The sequence below is a fragment of the Malaya genurostris genome, chromosome 3 (genome assembly GCF_030247185.1).
Source record: "Malaya genurostris strain Urasoe2022 chromosome 3, Malgen_1.1, whole genome shotgun sequence".
In the NCBI taxonomy this organism is placed as follows: Eukaryota; Metazoa; Arthropoda; class Insecta; order Diptera; family Culicidae; genus Malaya; species Malaya genurostris.
Window position 1 is genome coordinate 273,226,070 of NC_080572.1, and position 21,870 is coordinate 273,247,939.

At 35.8% G+C, this 21,870-nt stretch overlaps 1 protein-coding gene across 4 annotated transcripts in view; it reads left to right on the plus strand.

The window, feature by feature from the left end:
* LOC131437880 (diuretic hormone receptor-like) overlaps window positions 1–21,870 on the plus strand; it is a 122,935-nt gene that overhangs the window by 24,801 nt on the left and 76,264 nt on the right. For all 4 annotated transcript variants that reach the window (XM_058607524.1, XM_058607525.1, XM_058607527.1 and 1 more), the window contains exons 6-8: window positions 11,218–11,294; window positions 20,853–20,963; window positions 21,210–21,395. In XM_058607524.1, coding sequence (XP_058463507.1) covers window positions 11,218–11,294; window positions 20,853–20,963; window positions 21,210–21,395 — 374 coding nt within the window. The remainder of the gene's footprint in view (window positions 1–11,217; window positions 11,295–20,852; window positions 20,964–21,209; window positions 21,396–21,870) is intronic.

Below are 21,870 nucleotides of genomic sequence, written 5' to 3' on the forward strand. Positions count from 1 at the left end.
TTTGTTTCGCGTGCTTAGCCTCTGAGCACTCTTTGTCCCACCAAGGGTTTGGAGGCCTTCTGTTAGACGATGGACCAAGAAATCGTTTGGTTCGGGCTTGTTCTGCAGCCTCCAAAATCGAACAAACGAGGAAGTCATATTCTTCAAGTGGGGGGAGCTCTTCCATTGAAGTTAAGACACTTGAAATATTACTTTGGTATTTAATCCAGTCAATACTTTTTGTCAAATCATATGGAATATTAACTGAATTAGCAATGCCTTTGTTACTGCTAATTGAGATGATGATTGGTAAATGATCGCTACCGTGTAAATCAGGAAATACTTTTCAGGTGAAATCTAGTCGAATTTAAGTCGAGCAAAGAGATAAATCTAATCCACTTGGACGTGCAGGGGATCCGTGTCATGCTACCCATATTTAGTACCGTCATGCTAAAATTGTCGCAAATATTATAACACATGGATCAATAAGTCCCGAGACTATAGCAGAGATGGCGCTCGTAGTAAACCAGTAACCACGTCTTTCTAGAGTACTAACCTTTGCTTGAAACGGGTCAAAATTTTAAGTCGATCCGAACGGAAACAGTTATCGAGGTTGGAGTAAAGTCGTTTCGTAGTTTGTTTAAAAAATGGGAAAAACCGAGTTTCGTGTTTTGATAAAACATTGTTTTTTAATGGGTAAAAACACCGTGCAAGCGAAACAATGGATTGAAAAATGTTATCCGGACTCTTGTCCATCAAAAGCAACGATTTGTCGGTTGTTCGCCGAGTTTAAACGTGGTCGTACCGACACAAATGACGCGGAACGCTCGGGTAGACCTGTGGAAGCCGTTACACCGGAAAATGTGAGTGAAGTGACAAAAATTACGTGACCATGGAAGTGACAAAAATTACGTGACCATGGTTTCGTCGTTACGTGACCAAGGACGAAACATGGATACATCACTACACTCCAGAGTCGAAGCGGCAGTCATCTGAGTGGCGCACAGCTGGCGAAAGCCGTCCAAAACGTCCGAAAACGCAGCAGTCAGCTGGCAAAGTCATGGCGTCAGTTTTTTTGGATACGCATGGCGTGATTTTCATTGACTATCTCCAAAAAGGTAAATCGATCAACAGTGATTATTATATTGACTTACTGGTGCGTTTGAAGGAGGAAATCGCAAAAAAACGACCGCACATGCAGATAAAAAAATTCTTTTTCATCAAGACAATGCACCCTGCCACAAGTCGATGAAAACAATGGCGAAATTGAACGAATTGGGCTTTGATCTGCTTCCCCACCCCCCATACTCGCCAGATTTAGCCCCCAGTGACTACTGGCTCTTTGCTGATCTTAAAAAAATGCTCCAAGGTAAAAGATTTGGCTCAAATGAGGAGGTCATCTCTGAAACTGAAACTTATTTTGAAGCGAAAGATAAATTTTTTTATGAACATGGTATTGAAAAATTGGAAAAACGTTGGAACCATTGTATCACCCTAAAAGGGTGTTGATGAATAAAAAAAATTTTGCTAAAAAATGTTGTTTCCATTGTTAGTCTCGGGACTTATTGATCCATGTGTTATATTAGAGATGATATGCTATCATTGTAAACGGAACCATCATTCCGTGCGAATTGAAATCTCCCAAAATCAAACGTGGAGCAGAGATTTACATTACATTTTACTAATCAACATAGATTCTTAATTTTGTGCATCATTAATCATACTATGCTATATTTATGCATCTTTTGCTATCCGTAAAATGGGAAAGAGATACCAAACAAAAACTATTTATGCCGATTGGTAAACTGGATAAAGTCCCACTCCGTTGACCGCGAAATGTTGATAAAAAATTGTTGACACTAATGCTGAAGTTTTATATACTAACTCAGGCTTCCACAAGGAAGTCACATTGGACTTCTTTCACTCCAGATTTACATCAATGGCGACAATCTCTTAAAGCTGCCGTATACAGACGACTTTAGACTGATCTTGAAATTTTGCAGTCGAAGTGTTACCCGGTTCTTTCAACATCCACTAGATCTTTTCTACATTTTCTCATTTGAACCATTAGAAATTTCAGTTTGGCAAGCAAGTATTAAAACAATTTGACTTAAATCACTTAGGTAGAAAAGCTATTTTGAAAATTCATTCATACAGCCACAGCAGAAAGCTAGAGGAATCAATTTTTTTCCTCCACCCGTTGAAGATGGCAGGAGAAGTTGAGAAAAGGCAGGAGATTTATTTATTTTTTTTACGTAGTATGGAATATAATAAACAAGTTATGCGTCTACATTTTAATGATCAATTACAAATTGATCACCTCCCATAATCACCAGGGGAGTGATTCTATTACGTTGTAAAGCATAAAACATACTTCTTTCAGCTCGAGAAACAGCAACTGACAGCCACTCAACAAAGATGTGCTCAAGTGAATATAAACATACAGAGCTGCTTACGAGTCATTTAGGATGCAAAAATATTCAAAGCAAAACCAATAAAAAGAGCAAGCCGGGATTTTGCTGCATATTTCAGTGTATTCGTAAGCAGACTCAAATATTCCAACACAGAGTGAATGTCACAGTGAAAATGGCTTCAGCGTCTGACGGCTTTTCTCCAACGAACCGGCTTTTCTCGGAAAGCGGAGTACTGTTTGGTGATATTTGCAGATAAACAAAACGGTTCCATTCTTCGAATCATTGGCGGTAAATTAGGCAGAGTGAAAGTAACGATAAAAGTTATGCTTCTCTTCTAATGGCGTTATTTTTCTTTGTTTGAGTGACGCCTCTTTATTTTTTCTTACATGCCTACTTAGATTTACTACTGTAGGAGAAACCCATTTCAAACTCATGTCTTTGTTGTGTTCAAAATCGCCCCGAAGCCGTTTTTTTTTGTTTTGCTACATGTAGAACCGCCTCAACTTATGTATCGAACTGGTAGAAAAATATACCAACTTGAAAAAAAAATACGTGTTTTTGTATAATATGTCCAGTAGCAAATCCCATAGTCAATCTTCGGTGTTATTAGGCGAAGTACATCAATTGCATTACGAACAAATCTGCTGGAATAAAACACCGGAGGAGCTTATTTTCGCTCATGTTGAACGAGTTATGAAACTTGTTCGAAACCCATCTGGCGAATAAAGTACGATTCAGACGGTCCGGCTTCTTCCGTCACCTTCACCGGAACGTCAACGTCCGTCACCGTCATTATGATTCACGCGATCCGGTTTCCTATCCGTGTCCGTCATGTCATTTTCTTACCCGCAAAATTTGAAGAACTTAGTGTCGCACAATTTTATTCCACTAATACAAAATCTGGGTGCTTTCGAAGCCAATCGATCTGTTGTTTTCCTACCTTTTAATCGAATAAATAACTTTCAAAATAACCTAGAAAGAGGAGAAAACAAAACAATCAGTTCCACTCAACAACGTAACGTACTTTGCAAATCTACTGATAAGATTAATTACTTATGAGTGGTACGTTTCGTTTAAGTAATAGTAATATTAATTACTTATAAGCAGTGGTGGTAAATTGCGAACCGAACGCCGATGCTTCTGCAAATTTACTCAAAAATGTTCACCGAGCGTAAGCATGCGGTAGGTTCGAAAACTATTCCCTCGTTTAATGCGAAGGTGTTCTGTGCTCGGTGTTTGGCGAAGCAATCTGATTCGAACCGTTCGGTTAGCGGACCATCGGCGAGGGCCGAGTAAACTGCGTTTGATACGATGGCTTGTTGATTTCAATTCTCGCATCCTGGTTTTGAAATTATCAATGCACACGTGATCAGCACAAAAAAAAATTTTTTTGTTCGATTGATAAATCGATCAATAGCAATTCAAATGGTATTATTTTGGACATTATCAGTGTACGTAGGGTGGCTCGATATGGAAAATAGTAAGTTTTGGATCTTTTGCAAATTTTATGGTTTTTGGTTATAGAAGAATAAGATTTGAATAATTTGGAACTTTTTCAGCGAGTGTATGGTGGCTGTATATGCAAAATTTGTAAACTTTTTGACTATAATTTGGACATTTTCAGTAAACGTAGAGTGGCTCAATAGGAAAAAGGGATTTATTTTTACTTTTTCAAATTCGATGTTTAATAAATTGGTGAGTCAATAGTAAATAAAATTGAGTTATTTCAGGCATTTTCATCGAGCGTAAGGTACCTGTATATGGAAAATATTTCGAATAATGTAAATTCGATGCTCTATTGATTGGTGAATCAATAGCAGTTCAAATAAGATAATGTTGAACATTTTCAGCGATTGTAGGGGGGTTTAAAATAAAAATTCGAAAATATTTTGATTTATGCTGTTTTTATGTTCAATTGATGAGCGAATCATCATTCATGAGCAGGTGGAATTGGATGATTTTTGACGTTTTTAGCGAGCGGTGGTTCAATATGAACATTTTGACTTTTGCATGTTCGATGCTATATTCATTAGTGCATTAATTGCAATTAAAGTTAGTTAATTTTGGATATTCTCAGCGAGTGCTGGATGGCTTGACGTAGAAAATAGTAGTTTTTATACTATTTCCAATTTCATACCAGTAGTGGTAAAAACACCAAACAACAATGCTTTGTACATATTTGTTCAAAAAATATTTTCCTAGCAAAAATATGCAAAATCTGTTCATTCGGTTTACGGTAAAGTTCGCTTGCTGTTCAGCAAAGCAATATATTCCAAACCGTTCAGTTGACAGACCATCGGGGAAGGTCAAATGAGCTCCATTCGATGCGTAGTTTTATTATTTATGGTTCGATGACATGCCTACCTACAGCATCAAAACTAATATTCTATTTCAGTTGATAAGCAAAGAAATAGCGCGTCAGGCACTTCGAAGATTTGCATGTTTAAATCCTACAGTTCACCACCACTACTATTGATATATTAAACAATACCGCATCCAATTTACCAAAACAGTTCACAATTTTTCATATAAAGCCGCGTTACCACCGAAAAAAATGCCTAAAATTCTAATATTCCAATTGCTATCAATTAAACATTGAATTATCAAAAGGTAAAACATTCCCATATTTTTATATAAAACCACTCTACGCCCACTGAAAATGTCCAAATTTATCATATTCGAATTTAATTCAATAAAGCATCGGATCTGCAAATTCAAATACTAACATTTTTCAAATAGGACCACACTACGCTCGCTGGAAATGTCCTATTGGAACTGCTATTGATTCACCAATCAATAGAACATTGAATCGACATTGAATAAATAAATAAATTGATTAATAAATTAGTCAAAATTTTTAAAATTTTCCTAATAGCACCACCCTACGGTCGTCGAAAATGTCAAAACTATCATTATTAAATGGAATATAAAATTAGCAAAAGTCAAAATATTTACAAATTTTCATATTGCGCCACCCTAGGCTCGCTGAAAGTGTAAAAAATTATCCTAATCGAAATGCTATTGATTGATCAATCAATAGAGCATTGAAATGAGATTAGTCAAAGAATTTATATTTTCCATATACAGCCATTCTACGCTCGTTGAAAATGCCTAAAATTATCCTAATCGAAATGCTATTGATTAACTAATCAATAGAGTATCAGGTTTGCAATAGTTTAAAAATTTGCAATTTTTCGCATTGTGAAAACTCTACCTACATTCACATAAAGTATGCAAAATTATTTAATTCGAACTTCTATTGATTCATCAATCAATGGATCACCGACTTGGCAGTGGTCCCAAAATTTTACAATCTTCCATATATAATCACCCTACGCCCACCAAAAATGTAAAAAAAAAATAAATTTTGTTCACTATTGATTCACTAATTAGTTAAACATAGAATTTCGAAAAGTCAAAATATTCACAATTTTCTACATTGAGCCACCCCACTTTTGCTGGAAATGTTCAAAATAACCATACTCTGCTAAACTATCCAAACACTCTAACGACCTGCCGTAGCTGACAAAGTTCGGTTCATCCGAAGCAACAGTCTATAGTACTCGAATCGGATGTTCATGAACATGCTAGTAACGATAGGCTCACAAACTAAAGCATCGGTTCTTTCACCATCAGCCTCGCTTCTTGGTTCGGCGATGCTGACTCGAATGATGGTGGATCGCTTTGTGTTTCTGAATCGATGCTTTACCACCACTGCTTATAAGTGGTATATTTCGTTTCAATACCGTAATCATATGAATCGTGCACGTGTGCGATAATCACAGTCCGTCGAATATTCTTTCGAAGAAATGTTGACGGAGCTTGCCGTTGACGGACGTTGACGTTCCGGATCTCTGCTGAATCGTGTGAGTGCGCAAAGGGAAAACTCATTTGACTAATTTTGACGGAGGCTGACGTTCCGGTGACGGCGACGGAAGAAGCCGGATCGTCTGAATCGTACATAATATTGCCGACGAACGCGCGTCGGTCTCATCTTAGCATGCTTTGATTTTCTCGGGCGTGACGAGATTTTCTGATTGTTATTCAATTGATGTGAAATATTACCCGCTACAACGTAAAAATCGTAGCTTCATTTCAATTCAATTATCTTAAAAATGTTTTCCTATATTATTGTTATATTCCTCCGAAGTCCATGTCAACTGTATGGATGAAATTTTCATGGTTTGATGTTGTGTTTGAAAACTTTCACTACGAGGGTTGTTACTTATGTTTTAAGCCTAAAAATGGAAACAAACTTCATAACATTTTTTCCACTCTTCTTGAGGTACCCCCGAAACATGGTTTTTGAACGCTTCAACAGCTTCTTCATGAGTATTGAATCGCTCTCCACGCAGTTTATTCTTCACGGGAGGGAACAAATAGAAATCGTTAGGTGCCAAGTCAGGAATATACGGAGGGTGGCTCACCAATTCGACGTTTTCAACGTAATGAAGAATGCTTTTGCGTCTTGCGTTTGTTTTTCTTATTTCACCAATCAGAATAGACGGTCTTACGATCCTCTAAATCAGTGATTCCCAATGTCCACTGGTGGGTTCTAGCTCATTTTTAGTTGGTAGCAAACCCAAAATTGACAACAGGTGGGCTACGAGTCGCAAATAGTGGGCTTCGCTAGTTAAAAAAAGTCTTTCTGAGATAGGCCCTGAGTAAATTTGGTGGAAAACTTTTCAATATATCATTGCAAAATACAATCCAGAATCAAGTCAATCTACTAGATGTAAAAATGATCTTACTAGTAAATCATTGAATTCTTGTGAGATTTATGAGTAAGAAAATGAAAGTGAGAAGATGAGTTCTTGAGTGGTGTTACGGCCAAAAATTGGTCAAATAAGAATGAGTGTAAATCAGGTGTACAACTTTGCTTCCGCCGTTTTCCGATAGGTGGCTGTACCGGCTGAAGCTGGTCAAAATACATAGACGATAATGCCTTTAAAGTGAGTGTGTACAGTGCCTAACGAATTGTCATCGCCGTTTCAGTGGCAGTTGTTCTTGTTTTCGTATTTTTCATGCTCAATAATGTGTGTTTATGTGCCCAATTCTCGCCATTTGCGGGAAGTTTTACTTTTCTGTTACAATTCGAACAAAAAATGCAGCTGAAGCGCATCGAATGCTTTCAGAAACTTACGGTGATGCTGCTCTGAGTAAAAGAACGTGTCGCGAGTGGTTTCAACGATTTAAAAACGGTGATTTCGATGTCGAAGACAAACATGGTGGTGGAAGAGAAAAAACCTTCAAAGATGAACAACTAGAAGCATTGCTTGACGAAGATTCGTGCCAAAACCACGAAGAGCTTGCCGAATCGTTGGAAGTGAGTCAGCAAGCCATTTCAAAACGTCTCAAGGCCCTGGGCATGATTCAGAAAGAAGGAAACTGGTTTCCGTACGAGTTGAAACCAAGGGACATCGAGCGCCGTCTACTTGTATGTGAGCAACTGCTTCAAAGACAAAATCGTAAGGGGTTTTTACGCAGAAAACCATGGGGAAAGCCCAGACATGCTACTTCGTCGAAGGTAAAACCGAATATTCACGGTGCCAAGGTTATGATTTGTACTTGGTGGGATCAGCTCGGTGTAATTTACTACGAGCTTTTAAAACCGGGTGAAACCATCACAGGAGATCGCTACCGAACGCAACTGATGCGCGTTAGTCGCGCGCTAAAAGAAAAGCGGCCACAATATTAAGAGCGACATGACAAAGTCATCCAACACGACAATGCTCGGCCTCACGTCGCAAAAGTGATCAAAAAGTATGGCACACGGCCTGGCAGATCAACATTTTCAATGCTTCGAAGAGTTGGAAAAATGGATTGCTTCATGGATAGCGTCAAAAGAGGACTCCTTTTTTAGAGCCGGGATCCGAAAATTGCCGGAAAGATGGGAGAAAGTTGTCGCTAGCGACGGACAATACTTTGAATAATACATCTGTAAGCACTTTTTCGCAATAAAGCTTTTAATTTTGGAAAATAAACGGCGGAAGCAAAGGATAGTTCAAATGTTTCAATAGAAATTCAAATCATGTCTTTTTTCCCTAATTTTATCCATACAAAAACAGAAAGGAAATTCACGTGATTCAGATGGATGCTTCGGATCTCTGTTGAATTTTACAGAAGTCGAGTCCAAAATCTTGTTCAAATCCAGAATTAAAGTCCAGAATTCTGCTTCCCAGATCAGAATTTAGGTTCAGATCCAAAATTTCTCCAGGCATTCAGATTCAGAATCTAGGTCTGGGATAAGAATTCATGTCCAAAACTAAAGTCCAGGTCCATGTTCAGAATTCAGGTCACGGAAATCTAAATCTCTGTCAGGAGTTCAAGTCCAGAATTTAAGTGTAGAGTCAACGTTCACGATCTAGTTTCAGGATCCAAAACTCTGTCAGGAGTTCCGGTCCTGAATCCAAATCCGGGATCAGGATTCTGGAAGTCCAGGTTGAGAATTATTTTCCAGAATCCAGGTTCAGGTAAAAACTCTATCAAGAATTCTGGTCTAGAATCGAAGCCTCGAATTTAGACTTAGAATTCAGATTCTGTACTCAGATCTCAAATTCATATTCAGAGGTTAGGTCAAGCTACTTCATTCAGGTCCAGGTTCTGAACTCAAGTAGAGAATACTCGTTCAGGGTCAGAATACAGATCCAAGGTCAGAATCTTTATCCAGAAAGCAGATCCAGAATTGAAGTCCCTAATCAGGCAATAAAAATTGGACCTAGAATGCGAGCCCAAGGTTTTGTTCCTGAATCCAGGTTCAGGTTCAGAATCCAAAATCAGGATCAAATTCCAGGTTCACGATTCTGGTGCATGTCAAATTATCGGAGTAAAAAATCTTGTTTGGATACCTGAATCCAGGTCCAGAATCCTGCTCCAGATTTAGACTCAAAATCTACGTCAGTAGTTCAAGTCAAGAAACTAGGTCCAGATCTCGAATCCGAACCCATGCTTAGAATCAAAGTGCAGATTGCTGTTTCAGGCTCAGAACTTTTCTGTCAGAATACTGGTTAAAATGCATGTCCAGATTCAGATCCAGAAAACTTGTCGGGCGCTGGGGCTAAAAATCCGGACCTAGGTTTAGAATCTCTGTCAGTAAGTCGGGTTTAGGTTTAGAATTGAGGAATCCTAGAGAACTCAGATTCAGAATCCAGTCCAAATTCACAGTCCAAGGGCAAAATACTGGTCAATAATCCAGACACGGAACTCACGTTCACAGTCTAGGTTCAAAGTTTAGTTTCAGAAACTTTGTCAAAAGTTCCAAGAACCAAATCCAAGCCCATGTTTCGAATTTAGGTTCAGGTTTAGAATCTAGGTTAAGGTTTCTGTCAGAAGTTCAAGAGGCTTATGACACTATTATCAAAGTTCACGTGAAATGCCTCGTGCATGCATGTTTGGAAACAGGGCAATTAATGCGATTCTTATAGCTAACGGCCTAATGATAATATCAAAAAGATTGAATATCTAAACCTCCATTTACTTACTAAAGCAGGGACCCGTAAATCGATCGAGCTCGAAGAAAACATTGTTTGGAATGTTTAATTAAACATCATGTTGTGGATAGTTTTGGAACAAGTTAAATGAGTAAATGTCGTTTAAAAAACAAAAACTCAAAATAGTGTACGTCGGTTTATCGGTAATTGTTCAAAATTCTTACAATTTTCAGAACGGATTTGATTAGTAGATTGCATTCGGCATAAGACAACATTTTTGATTTCAGAAATGGGTCAGAATTCGTAAAACCACCCAGAAAAATAATTATTCTTAACGATTTATTAATTTTAGTTTATTTGACGTAAAGCCGCCATAACTATGTTCAGTTTTTTGCAATTACTGAGTGGAGACATATATTGGAGACGCCAAATGAATGAAAAGCTAACAGAAAAGATGATTTATTGAAAAAAAATTTACACTCAGAGACAGGACTTGAACATCTTCTCTGTCCATCAAACATTAGTCTTCTCGCTTCATACCTTTTTCCACTCAAGCACTGAGTAGGAGAGTGTATTTGTAATCGCTTGTCACCTTCTTCACTGGTGCCAGTCGCTGGCTGGATAGCGTCTGAAAATTAAAAATATTGATTTGTAATTCTAAGACACTAGGCATTGGATAAACGTTTCGATTACCGATTACGATTAAATCTCAAATTTTTCTAGTCCCAATCCGTTAATTTTCAAACTATTTCTCGAGATCTCGACGTTTTATGCAATTCGAAGACATTAAGCATCTAAAAAAAATTCGATTTCGAAAATTCCATGTGACCCCCCTCCCCCCTATTTGATGATTTTTCATCATTATCACTTAGCATTACCACTTTAAGAAGTTAGAGATGACCTCAAAATATTGGCACACTAATATATAGTTAATGGTCTCGCCAGAAGTAAGTTTTTACTATACACCTTTTTTCACGTTTCCACCTCGCTCATGCATTCAAAGGGGGGCAATTCCGGTGCGGTTTTGCCGGTTGAGGAATGTCATCGAAACAAATGCGAGTCGATCAATCGCTGAAATTCTCTCTATTATATCAGACTGAAATATTTCAATCAGTTTATGCGGATGATGGGATTTTTTTATTAATATTGTTTACCACTGTCCTATCGGTACTGGCGTTCGGATAATTTCAGATAACAGCGCACTCATTTTCCAGTCATTGTCGTCACAAAATCAACCGGATCTAGGGTAATTTCTTTTATTACCCAGCGTCCATCTCTCGTCACAGTTCACTCACACCATGCTGTCTGTATTTAATTGCTTTTGTACGATGTGTGGAACATAATTTAAAACGTGCTAATTTAAATTTCATATTTTTATTTTTATTTCTCGTCAGGAGGTCCCGGTGTTTTCGTGGTACTGTGGGTAATTGCCAAGGGAATTGCCATTTCCGGTCAAAACGGAGTACCAAAGGTAAGTCAACATTTATTTAAAAAACGAACAATCCGATAGACATCTTTTTAGTGAAAAACTTATGGTTTGGTATACGGTTAATATTGGTCGATATGAGGTATAATTTGTTATCTGGATAACGATATAGCTTAATAGGTCAATATTAAAAATGAATCATAAGAACTACTATCTTACACGATTCGCTCTGGTTTCTGATTCATGATACTTCTGCAATATAGTGAGCATATTCTCGATTAGTTTTGAAAATTATCCATCGAAAGATACGATTACTACAGAGGGGAGCCATTATGATGTTTTCACTGTATAGAATAAAGTCGATTCGAGAATTCGTTGGAAACTCTCATTTTCAACAATCCAGCAATAATCAATCTCGGATGTTTCTTACAACTTTTCGTTGTTGCTAGAGCACTTACGAGAAGGTTCGGGAGCTCTTACAATTCATTACATGAGAGTGAGATCTCGGTGAAATATCATGTTGAGGAAAACGAACTCCATTAGTTTTGCGTTCCAACACTTTACTTTACTTTACATGTTTCAAATGATCCTGTTTGGATCAAATAGGCACCGTTCTGTTCAATAATTTAATCCATTTCAAAATGCCTCTCTTGGTCTCGGTCCCCATCCTTCATTCAATTTCTTAGCGAATATTTTTAGTAGAAGAGTATCGTAGTCTTCTCATGAGGTAAACTGCTTATTGCTAAGAAATTTTCGCCGGTGCCAGGTCCACGCTACTCGTTAGTTGCGTAAAACATTCCGAATCAAGCTTCCGCAGTTACAGACGAATCACTATAGACGTGTGTGGCCTGGCGTTGTCCTGACAGAACACGGCTCTGGATATTTTCTAACCAATCATTGGCTCTGTTAAGCGTAGAAATCCGAATTCAGTGTTTGGTTTGACTTGGCCAGTTTTTCAGTTTACCAGTTTTCCAGTTTTCCAGTTTTCCAGTTTTCCAGTTTTCCAGTTTTCCAATTTTTGAATTTTCCAGTTTTCTAGTTTTTGAATTTTTCAGTTTTCCTGTTTTTCCTGTTTTTCCAGTTTTCCTGTCTTCCAATTTTCCAGTTTTTTCGGTTTTTCCAGTTTTTCCAGTTTTTCCAGATTCTTCAGATTTTCCAAATTTTCCAAATTTTTTAAATTTTCCAAATTTTTCAGATTTTCCAGTTTTTTCAGTTTTTCAAGTTTTTCCAGTTTTTCCAGTTTTCCAGTATTTCTAGTTTTTTAATTTTTTTCTGTTTTTCCAGTTTTTCCAGTTTTTGCTGTTTTTCCTGTTTTTCCTGTTTTTCCTGTTTTTCCTGTTTTTCCAGTTTTCCTGTCTTCCAATTTTCCAGTTTTTTCGGGTTTTCCAGTTTTTCCAGTTTTTCCTTATTCTTCAGATTTTCCAAATTTTCCAAATTTTCCAAATTTTTCAGATTTTCCAGTTTTTCCAGTTTTTACAGTTTTCCAGTATTCCTAGTTTTTTCAATTTTTTCTGTTTTTCTGTTTTTCCAGTTTTTCCAGTTTTTCCTGTTTTTCCTGTTTTTCCTGTTTTTCCTGTTTTTTCTGTTTTTCCTGTTTTTCCTGTTTTTCCAGATTTCCTGTCTTCCAATTTTCCAGTTTTTTGGGTTTTTCCAGTTTTTCCAGTTTTTCCAGATTCTTCAGATTTTCCAAATTTTCCAAATTTTTTAAATTTTCCAAATTTTTCAGATTTTCCAGTTTTTCCAGTTTTCCAAGTTTTTCAAGTTTTTCCAGTTTTCCCGGTTTTTCCAGTTTTTCCAGTTTTCCAGTATTGCTAGTTTTTTCAGTTTTCCCTGTTTTTCAGTTTTTTCAGTTTTTCCAGCTTTTCCAATTTTTCCAGTTTTTCCAGTTTTTCCGGTTTTTTCAGTTTTTCCAGTTTTTTCAGCTTTTCCAATTTTTCCAGTTTTTCCAGTTTTTCCAATTTTTCCAGCATTTCCAGTTTTTCCAGTTTTTCCAGTTTTTCCTGTTTTTCCAATTTTTCCAGCATTTCCAGTTTTTCCTGTTTTTCCTGTTTTTCCACTTTTTCCAGTTTTCCTGTCTTCCAATTTTCCAGTTTTTTCGGTTTTTCCAGTTCTTCCAGTATTTCCAGATTCTTCAGATTTTCCAAATTTTCCAAATTTTTTAAATTTTCCAAATTTTTCAGATTTAACAGTTTTTCCAGTTTTTCAAGTTTTTCAAGTTTTACCAGTTTTTCCAGTTTTCCAGTATTTCAAGTTTTTGAGTTTTTTCTGTTTTTCCAGTTTTCCAGTTTTTCCAGTTTTTCAAATTTTTTCAGTTTTCCCTGTTTTTTCTAATTTATCCAGTTTTTTCAGTTTTTTAAGTTTTTCCAGTTTTCCAGCATTTTTAGTTTTTTCAGTTTTTCCTGTTTTTCCAGTTTTCCTGTCTTCCAATTTTCCAGTTTTTTCGGGTTTTCCAGTTTTTCCAGATTCTTCAGATTTTCCAAATTTTCCAAATTTTCCAAATTTTTCAGATTTTCCAGTTTTTCCAGTTTTTTAAGTTTTTCCAGTTTTTCCAGTTTTCCAGTATTTCTAGTTTTTTCATTTTTTTCTGTTTTTCCAGTTTTTCCAGTTTTTCCAGTTTTTCCTGTTTTTCCTGTTTTTCCTGTTTTTTATGTTTTTCCTGTTTTTCCTGTTTTTCCAGTTTTCCTGTCTTCCAATTTTCCAGTTTTTTGGGTTTTTCCAGTTTTTCCAGTTTTTCTAGATTCTTTAGATTTTCCAAATTTTCCAAATTTTTTAAATTTTCCAAATTTTCCAAATTTTTTAAATTTTCCAAATTTTCCAAATTTTCCAAATTTTCCAAATTTTTCAGATTTTCCAGTTTTTCAAGTTTTTCCAGTTTTTCCAGTTTTTCCAGTTTTCCAGTATTTCTAGTTTTTTCAGTTTTCCCTGTTTTTTCAGTTTTTTCAGTTTTTCCAGCTTTTCCAATTTTTCCAGTTTTTCCAGTTTTTCCGGTTTTTTCAGTTTTTCCAGTTTTTCCAGCTTTTCCAATTTTTCCAGTTTTTCCAGTTTTTCCAATTTTTCCAGCATTTCCAGTTTTTCCTGTTTTTCCAATTTTTCCAGCATTTCCAGTTTTTCCTGTTTTTCCTGTTTTTCCTGTTTTTCCTGTTTTTCCAGTTTTTCCAGTTTTCCTGTCTTCCAATTTTCCAGTTTTTTCGGTTTTTCCAGTTTTTCCAGTTTTTCCAGTTTTCCAGTATTTCTAGTTTTTTTAGTTTATTCTGTTTTTCCAGTTTTCCAGTTTTTCCAGTTTTTCAAATTTTTTTCAGTTTTCCCTGTTTTAATCTAGTTTATCCAGTTTTTTCAGTTTTTTAAGTTTTTCCAGTTTTTCCAGTTTTTCCAGTTTTTCCAGTTTTTCCAGTTTTTCCAGTTTTTCCAGTTTTCCAGTATTTCTAGTTTTTTCAGTTTTTTATGTTTTTCCAGTTTTCCTGTCTTCCAATTTTCCAGTTTTTTCGGTTTTTCCAGTTCTTCCAGTTTTTCCAGATTCTTCAGATTTTCCAAACTTTCCAAATTTTTTAAATTTTCCAAATTTTTCAGATTTTCCAGTTTTTCCAGTTTTTCAAGTTTTACCAGTTTTTCCAGTTGTTCCAGTTTTCCAGTATTTCTAGTTTTTTCAGTTTTTTTCTGTTTTTCCAGTTTTCCAGTTTTTCCAGTTTTTCAAAATTCAGTTTTCCCTGTTTTTTCTAATTTATCCAGTTTTTTTCAGTTTTTTAAGTTTTTCCAGTTTTTCCAGCTTTTCCAGTTTTCCAGTATTTCTAGTTTTTTTTAGTTTTTCCTGTTTTTCCAGTTTTCCTGTCTTCCAATTTTCCAGTTTTTTCGGTTTTTCCAGTTTTTCCAGTTTTTCCAGTTTTTCCAGTTTTTCCAGATTCTTCAGATTTTCCAAATTTTCCATTTTTTTTAAATTTTCCAAATATTTCAGATTTTCCAGTTTTTCCAGTTTTTCCAGTATTTCTAGTTTTTTCAGTTTTTTCTGTTTTTCCAGTTTCTCCAGTTTTTCCAGTTTTTCCTGTTTTTCCTGTTTTTCCTGTTTTTCCTGCTTTTCCTGTTTTTCCTGTTTTTCCTGTTTTTCCTGTTTTTCCTGTTTTTCCTGTTTTTCCTGTTTTTTCTGTTTTTCCTGTTTTTCCTGTTTTTCCTGTTTATCCTGTTTTTCCAGTTTTCCTGTCTTCCAATTTTCCAGTTTTTTCGGTTTTTCCAGTTTTTTCAGTTTTTCCAGATTCTTCAGATTTTCCAAATTTTCCAAATTTTTTAAATTTTTCAAATTTTTCAGATTTTCAAGTTTTTACAGTTTTTCCAGTTTTTCCAGTTTTCCAGTATTTCTAGTTTTTTCAGTTTTCCCTGTTTTTTCAGTTTTTTCAGTTTTTCCAGCTTTTCCAATTTTTCCAGTTTTTCCAGTTTTTCCGGTTTTTTCAGTTTTTCCAGTTTTTCCAGCTTTTCCAATTTTTCCAGTTTTTCCAGTTTTTCCAATTTTTCCAGCATTTCCAGTTTTTCCTGTTTTTCCAATTTTTCCAGCATTTCCAGTTTTTCCTGTTTTTCCTGTTTTTCCTGTTTTTCCTGTTTTTCCAGTTTTTCCAGTTTTCCTGTCTTCCAATTTTCCAGTTTTTTCGGTTTTTCCAGTTTTTCCAGTTTTTCCAGTTTTCCAGTATTTCTAGTTTTTTTAGTTTATTCTGTTTTTCCAGTTTTCCAGTTTTTCCAGTTTTTCAAATTTTTTTCAGTTTTCCCTGTTTTAATCTAGTTTATCCAGTTTTTTCAGTTTTTTAAGTTTTTCCAGTTTTTCCAGTTTTTCCAGTTTTTCCAGTTTTTCCAGTTTTTCCAGTTTTTCCAGTTTTCCAGTATTTCTAGTTTTTTCAGTTTTTTATGTTTTTCCAGTTTTCCTGTCTTCCAATTTTCCAGTTTTTTCGGTTTTTCCAGTTCTTCCAGTTTTTCCAGATTCTTCAGATTTTCCAAACTTTCCAAATTTTTTAAATTTTCCAAATTTTTCAGATTTTCCAGTTTTTCCAGTTTTTCAAGTTTTACCAGTTTTTCCAGTTGTTCCAGTTTTCCAGTATTTCTAGTTTTTTCAGTTTTTTTCTGTTTTTCCAGTTTTCCAGTTTTTCCAGTTTTTCAAAATTCAGTTTTCCCTGTTTTTTCTAATTTATCCAGTTTTTTTCAGTTTTTTAAGTTTTTCCAGTTTTTCCAGCTTTTCCAGTTTTCCAGTATTTCTAGTTTTTTTTAGTTTTTCCTGTTTTTCCAGTTTTCCTGTCTTCCAATTTTCCAGTTTTTTCGGTTTTTCCAGTTTTTCCAGTTTTTCCAGTTTTTCCAGTTTTTCCAGATTCTTCAGATTTTCCAAATTTTCCATTTTTTTTAAATTTTCCAAATATTTCAGATTTTCCAGTTTTTCCAGTTTTTCCAGTTTTTCCAGTTTTTCCAGTTTTTCCAGTTTTTCCAGTTTTCCAGTATTTCTAGTTTTTTCAGTTTTTTATGTTTTTCCAGTTTTCCTGTCTTCCAATTTTCCAGTTTTTTCGGTTTTTCCAGTTCTTCCAGTTTTTCCAGATTCTTCAGATTTTCCAAACTTTCCAAATTTTTTAAATTTTCCAAATTTTTCAGATTTTCCAGTTTTTCCAGTTTTTCAAGTTTTACCAGTTTTTCCAGTTGTTCCAGTTTTCCAGTATTTCTAGTTTTTTCAGTTTTTTTCTGTTTTTCCAGTTTTCCAGTTTTTCCAGTTTTTCAAAATTCAGTTTTCCCTGTTTTTTCTAATTTATCCAGTTTTTTTCAGTTTTTTAAGTTTTTCCAGTTTTTCCAGCTTTTCCAGTTTTCCAGTATTTCTAGTTTTTTTTAGTTTTTCCTGTTTTTCCAGTTTTCCTGTCTTCCAATTTTCCAGTTTTTTCGGTTTTTCCAGTTTTTCCAGTTTTTCCAGTTTTTCCAGTTTTTCCAGATTCTTCAGATTTTCCAAATTTTCCATTTTTTTTAAATTTTCCAAATATTTCAGATTTTCCAGTTTTTCCAGTTTTTCCAGTATTTCTAGTTTTTTCAGTTTTTTCTGTTTTTCCAGTTTCTCCAGTTTTTCCAGTTTTTCCTGTTTTTCCTGTTTTTCCTGTTTTTCCTGTTTTTCCTGCTTTTCCTGTTTTTCCTGTTTTTCCTGTTTTTCCTGTTTTTCCTGTTTTTCCTGTTTTTCCTGTTTTTTCTGTTTTTCCTGTTTTTCCTGTTTTTCCTGTTTATCCTGTTTTTCCAGTTTTCCTGTCTTCCAATTTTCCAGTTTTTTCGGTTTTTCCAGTTTTTTCAGTTTTTCCAGATTCTTCAGATTTTCCAAATTTTCCAAATTTTTTAAATTTTTCAAATTTTTCAGATTTTCCAGTTTTTCAAGTTTTTCCAATTTTTTCAATTTTTTCAGTTTTCCAGTATTTCTAGTTTTTTCAGTTTTTTTCAGTTTTCCCTGTTTTTTCAGTTTTTCCAGTTTTTCCAGCTTTTCCAATTTTTCCAGTTTTTCCAGTTTTTCCGGTTTTTTCAGTTTTTCCAGTTTTTCCAGCTTTTCCAATTTTTCCAGTTTTTCCAGTTTTTCCAGTTTTTCCAATTTTTCCAGCATTCCAGTTTTTCCTGTTTTTCCAATTTTCCCAGCATTTCCAGTTTTTCCTGTTTTTCCTGTTTTCCCTGTTTTTCCTGTTTTTCTTGTTTTTCCAGTTGTTCCTGTTTTCCTGTCTTCCAATTTTCCAGTTTTTTCGGTTTTTCCAGTTTTTCCTGTTTTTCCAAATTCTTCAGATTTTCCAAATTTTCCAAATTTTTTAAATTTTCCAAATTTTTTAAATTTTCCAAATTTTTTAAATTTTCCAAATTTTTTAAATTTTCCAAATTTTTTAAATTTTCCAAATTTTTCAGATTTTCCAGTATTTCTAGTTTTTTCAGTTTTTTCTGTTTTTCCAGTTTTCCAGTTTTTCCAGTTTTTCAAATTTTTTCAGTTTTCCCTGTTTTTTCTAGTTTATCCAGTTTTTTCAGTTTTTTATGTTTTTCCAGTTTTTCCAGTTTTTCCAGTTTTCCAGTATTTCTAGTTTTTTCAGTTTTTTCTGTTTTCCAGCTTTCCAGTTTTTCCAGTTTTTCGAATTTTTTCAGTTTTCCCTGTTTTTTCTAGTTTATCCAGTTTTTTCAGTTTTTTAAGTTTTTCCAGTTTTTCCACTTTTTATAGTTTTTTTCAGTTTTTCTAGTATTTCTAGTTTTTGCAGTTTTTCAAATTTTTTCAGTTCTTCATGTTTTTTCAGTTTTTTCCAGTTTTTCATGTTTTTTTCAATTTTTTCCCGTTTTTCCAGTTTTTCCAGCTTTTCCAGTTTTTTCAGTTTTTCCAGTTTTTCCTATTTTTCCAGCTTTTTCAGTTTTGCCAGTTTTTCCATTTTTTTTTTCAATTTATTTAATTTTTCCAGTTTTTGCAGTTTTTTTCAGTTTTTTCAGCTTTTCCAGTTTTCCAGTTGAAATTTTCAAATGTGCAATAACTTTAATTAAATAAAACTGGCAGTGAAGTGTTGATACAATTTGGTTTTATTTTTCTAGTAATCCAAAGAATGCCGTATAAATTCCTAAAAACCTAGAAAAATCTGAAGCAGAGTAATTGACACTGATCGTCGTCGTCACAGTTTTCAGTAACAAGTAGCGGGTCATTAAGGGCTGAGGACAGTGTGTTTTAATGTGTTTTTGAGGGGTATTTTCACGCCTCAAATCTGATTTTCTCAGAAACGGTGACGAATATCAAAAAACCAAACTCTCGCGAATCTCGCCTTCAAAAGCTTGGATCCTGACAAATTCTAGATAATTTAATTTAGATGCGATTAGTGCATAAAAACATGTATTGTTGTCGCGATAAAAATGAAGTGAATGTTATTTTTGTGAAGGTAAGTCGATTTCAATGGCAGCGCCATTGTTTTCTGCTCCAGTTCCCTGGTAACGTAACGAAAGATGAGAGAGAAATAAAATCGGCTCAACAAGGCTGCCAAACAAGCGTTAGCTTTATTGGATCTTATGTGATGTAGTCAAACTTGTAACCGAAAATATCAAAACTCTCTTGGCCACCCGGCCACATCAAGAGTCATTTTGGCACATTTGCGAGAGAGCACGGAGAGAAATGTAATACGCACAGCGAGCCACGTGGTTTTACGCGACCTACTGGCCTCAGCCCTTAAGCCAACATTGCCGAAATTATTGTTGAACTGAATAATACTGCCTAGTATTAGAAATGAATAGCCTCAGATTGTGGCTTCTCAATGAAGTGAATTTTATTAGGATTTGCAGATAGATGGCGCTGTCACGTCATTGGAATCGACAGGCCAGCTCAGTTGACTCGTCGTCGGAAGCAACAGCCTCTTGCGTAGAAACATGGAATCCATTCGTTTGCTTAATCGGCTTACAGCTATGTTTTTTTTACTTAGTCAGGTCAAGAGCGAACAACAGCGAGGTAAGACAGCAAACTAGTGAAGGTGAACGATTGAAAGCGCATTAGTTAATTTATCGCTTGCGCTGAGTTTGCAGAAACGTTGTATGACTTCATCGATACAATAACACAAATGTGCATTAAAAGCCTAATAGTCAATGAAGTCAGCGAGTTTCTTTGGAAAATAACTTTCCTGAAAATCATGAATCAATCCGGGAAACTCGATCCAGGGAGTACTTTTTCTAGAGAAGAGAGAAAAAAAATAGGAGAACCCATTCATGATTACACTATAGACAGAATGACAATTCATGATGATTTAATTACAGACAAAAAGAATAAGTTTGACAATGACACAAGACACGATTTAAGCGTGATCTGTCAAAAACAGTGTTGCCAAAAAGATACCAGCAGAAAAAAATCACCCTTTAGTATCGTTAGCATTAGAACTGCGTTCGAACTGGAGTTTCTTGTATAAATATAAAAGTGTTTTATTCGATCAATGAATCTTTGCATCATTTATTGTAAAACGAACTCAACAAAGTTTGAAATCAAAGATGATTGACTTTGGTTGAGGAGGCATCGGTGTCAGAGAAACCTTTCTGACGTCGAGACGTGGAATGGGAAATCTTAAGAAAGGTCAACAACATGAATAAATTAAACGTTTTTTTTTTCACTTTCCTTCCAGGATAAAACTTTTTTCACGTTTCCGAAACAGCACAATAAACAATTCTATTTTTACCTTCCGACTGTTAATGAATCCGTTGTCGTGTTTCTCCTCCCTTGAAAAAGTGCTCAACAACTCGTAAGTGTGTACCCCCGTAAAAGACAAACATCTATCTAGTGTAACACATTGTAGGGGACCAAAGTTTCTTCGGTGACTCGCAAGCAAACTTTTGCCAGGGCTCACTCTGGACGCAGAAATGCAACCGACTGTGGCGTTAGACGGAAGGCGCGTGACTGCAAGCCTATTTTCCGCCCGTAGGATAAAACACGAGACACTCTTGACTTGTATCTTGTTGCAATGTCCTCATCAGTTTCCAGTCTGTAGTGGACGGCATATTCTTGAGATTTATCCTTAATGGAGGTGGACAATTCGGATGTTTGTTTATTTCATGTGAACCGACGACTCGTTCGTCTATTTAATGGCTGCATCAATCGTTTTAACGTGTTTTGAAATGTCTTTTCAGCTCGAAATCGAATGTTCCTGGATGCGGGAATCGGTTGTGGACTGGATCTTCCAGGGACCGGTTTGTGCTGTGCTCATCATCAACCTAGTCTTTCTAATTCGAATCATGTGGGTAAGTGGAAAATGGTTGCCCCTATCCTAATCTGTTTTGGTGACCCAGTTGTGGCCAGAAAATTGCCCCAATAAAGAGTGATTTACAGCGTTGAAGAAAAGAGCGGTCGGTCGGTCCGGGGAAAGAGCGGACGGGACAATCCAATGGCGTTGTCCTGTATTATGCAAATTGCTGACACTCGAAAATAGACCAATCAAATGATCGCTAATGATCCGAAATTTTCCGCTTCTCCCCTCGAATAAACAGGTCCTAATCACGAAGCTACGGTCGGCAAACACGGTCGAGTCACGTCAATATCGCAAAGCATCGAAGGCGCTGCTGGTGCTGATCCCGCTGCTTGGCATCACCTACCTGGTGGTGCTGGCAGCTCCGTCCGAGGGTATTGCGAGTGACATTTTCGCCATCGCGCGAGCCCTGCTACTAAGCACGCAGGTAAGTTCCGTCGGGTGTGGGCTGCAATGCATATAAATATAGGTTTAGGGTCATCGAAAAGTGTAAACATGCCAAGTGAGAACATAATTTTTCATTTTTTTCGTGTTGTTTTGCCACTTGTAAAACGCTTCCAATGCAATTTAATGCCAAACTTATTTACTTCCACTTGACCAGCGCTGTAAACATCACTGTTTACTACTACTGTGCGCGAATGGCCACTCAAAATAAATACGTTGAATCAAGTCCAAACATCATGGCGAACGTGTAATTATCTTCCAGCGTGTAAGCGTACAATTTATAATACCAACCCTACAAAAAAAAACGTTGGAGCTATATTTTTTCCCCGCTGAGAAAACCTTCCCATATTTAGCATTAAGTCTAAGAATATACCTACCAGGTCGTATCACAACAAGTATTAATTTTAGTAGCAGCACTTCACTGTGACGGGTTGTCCTCGTTATTACTTTTTTTTCGT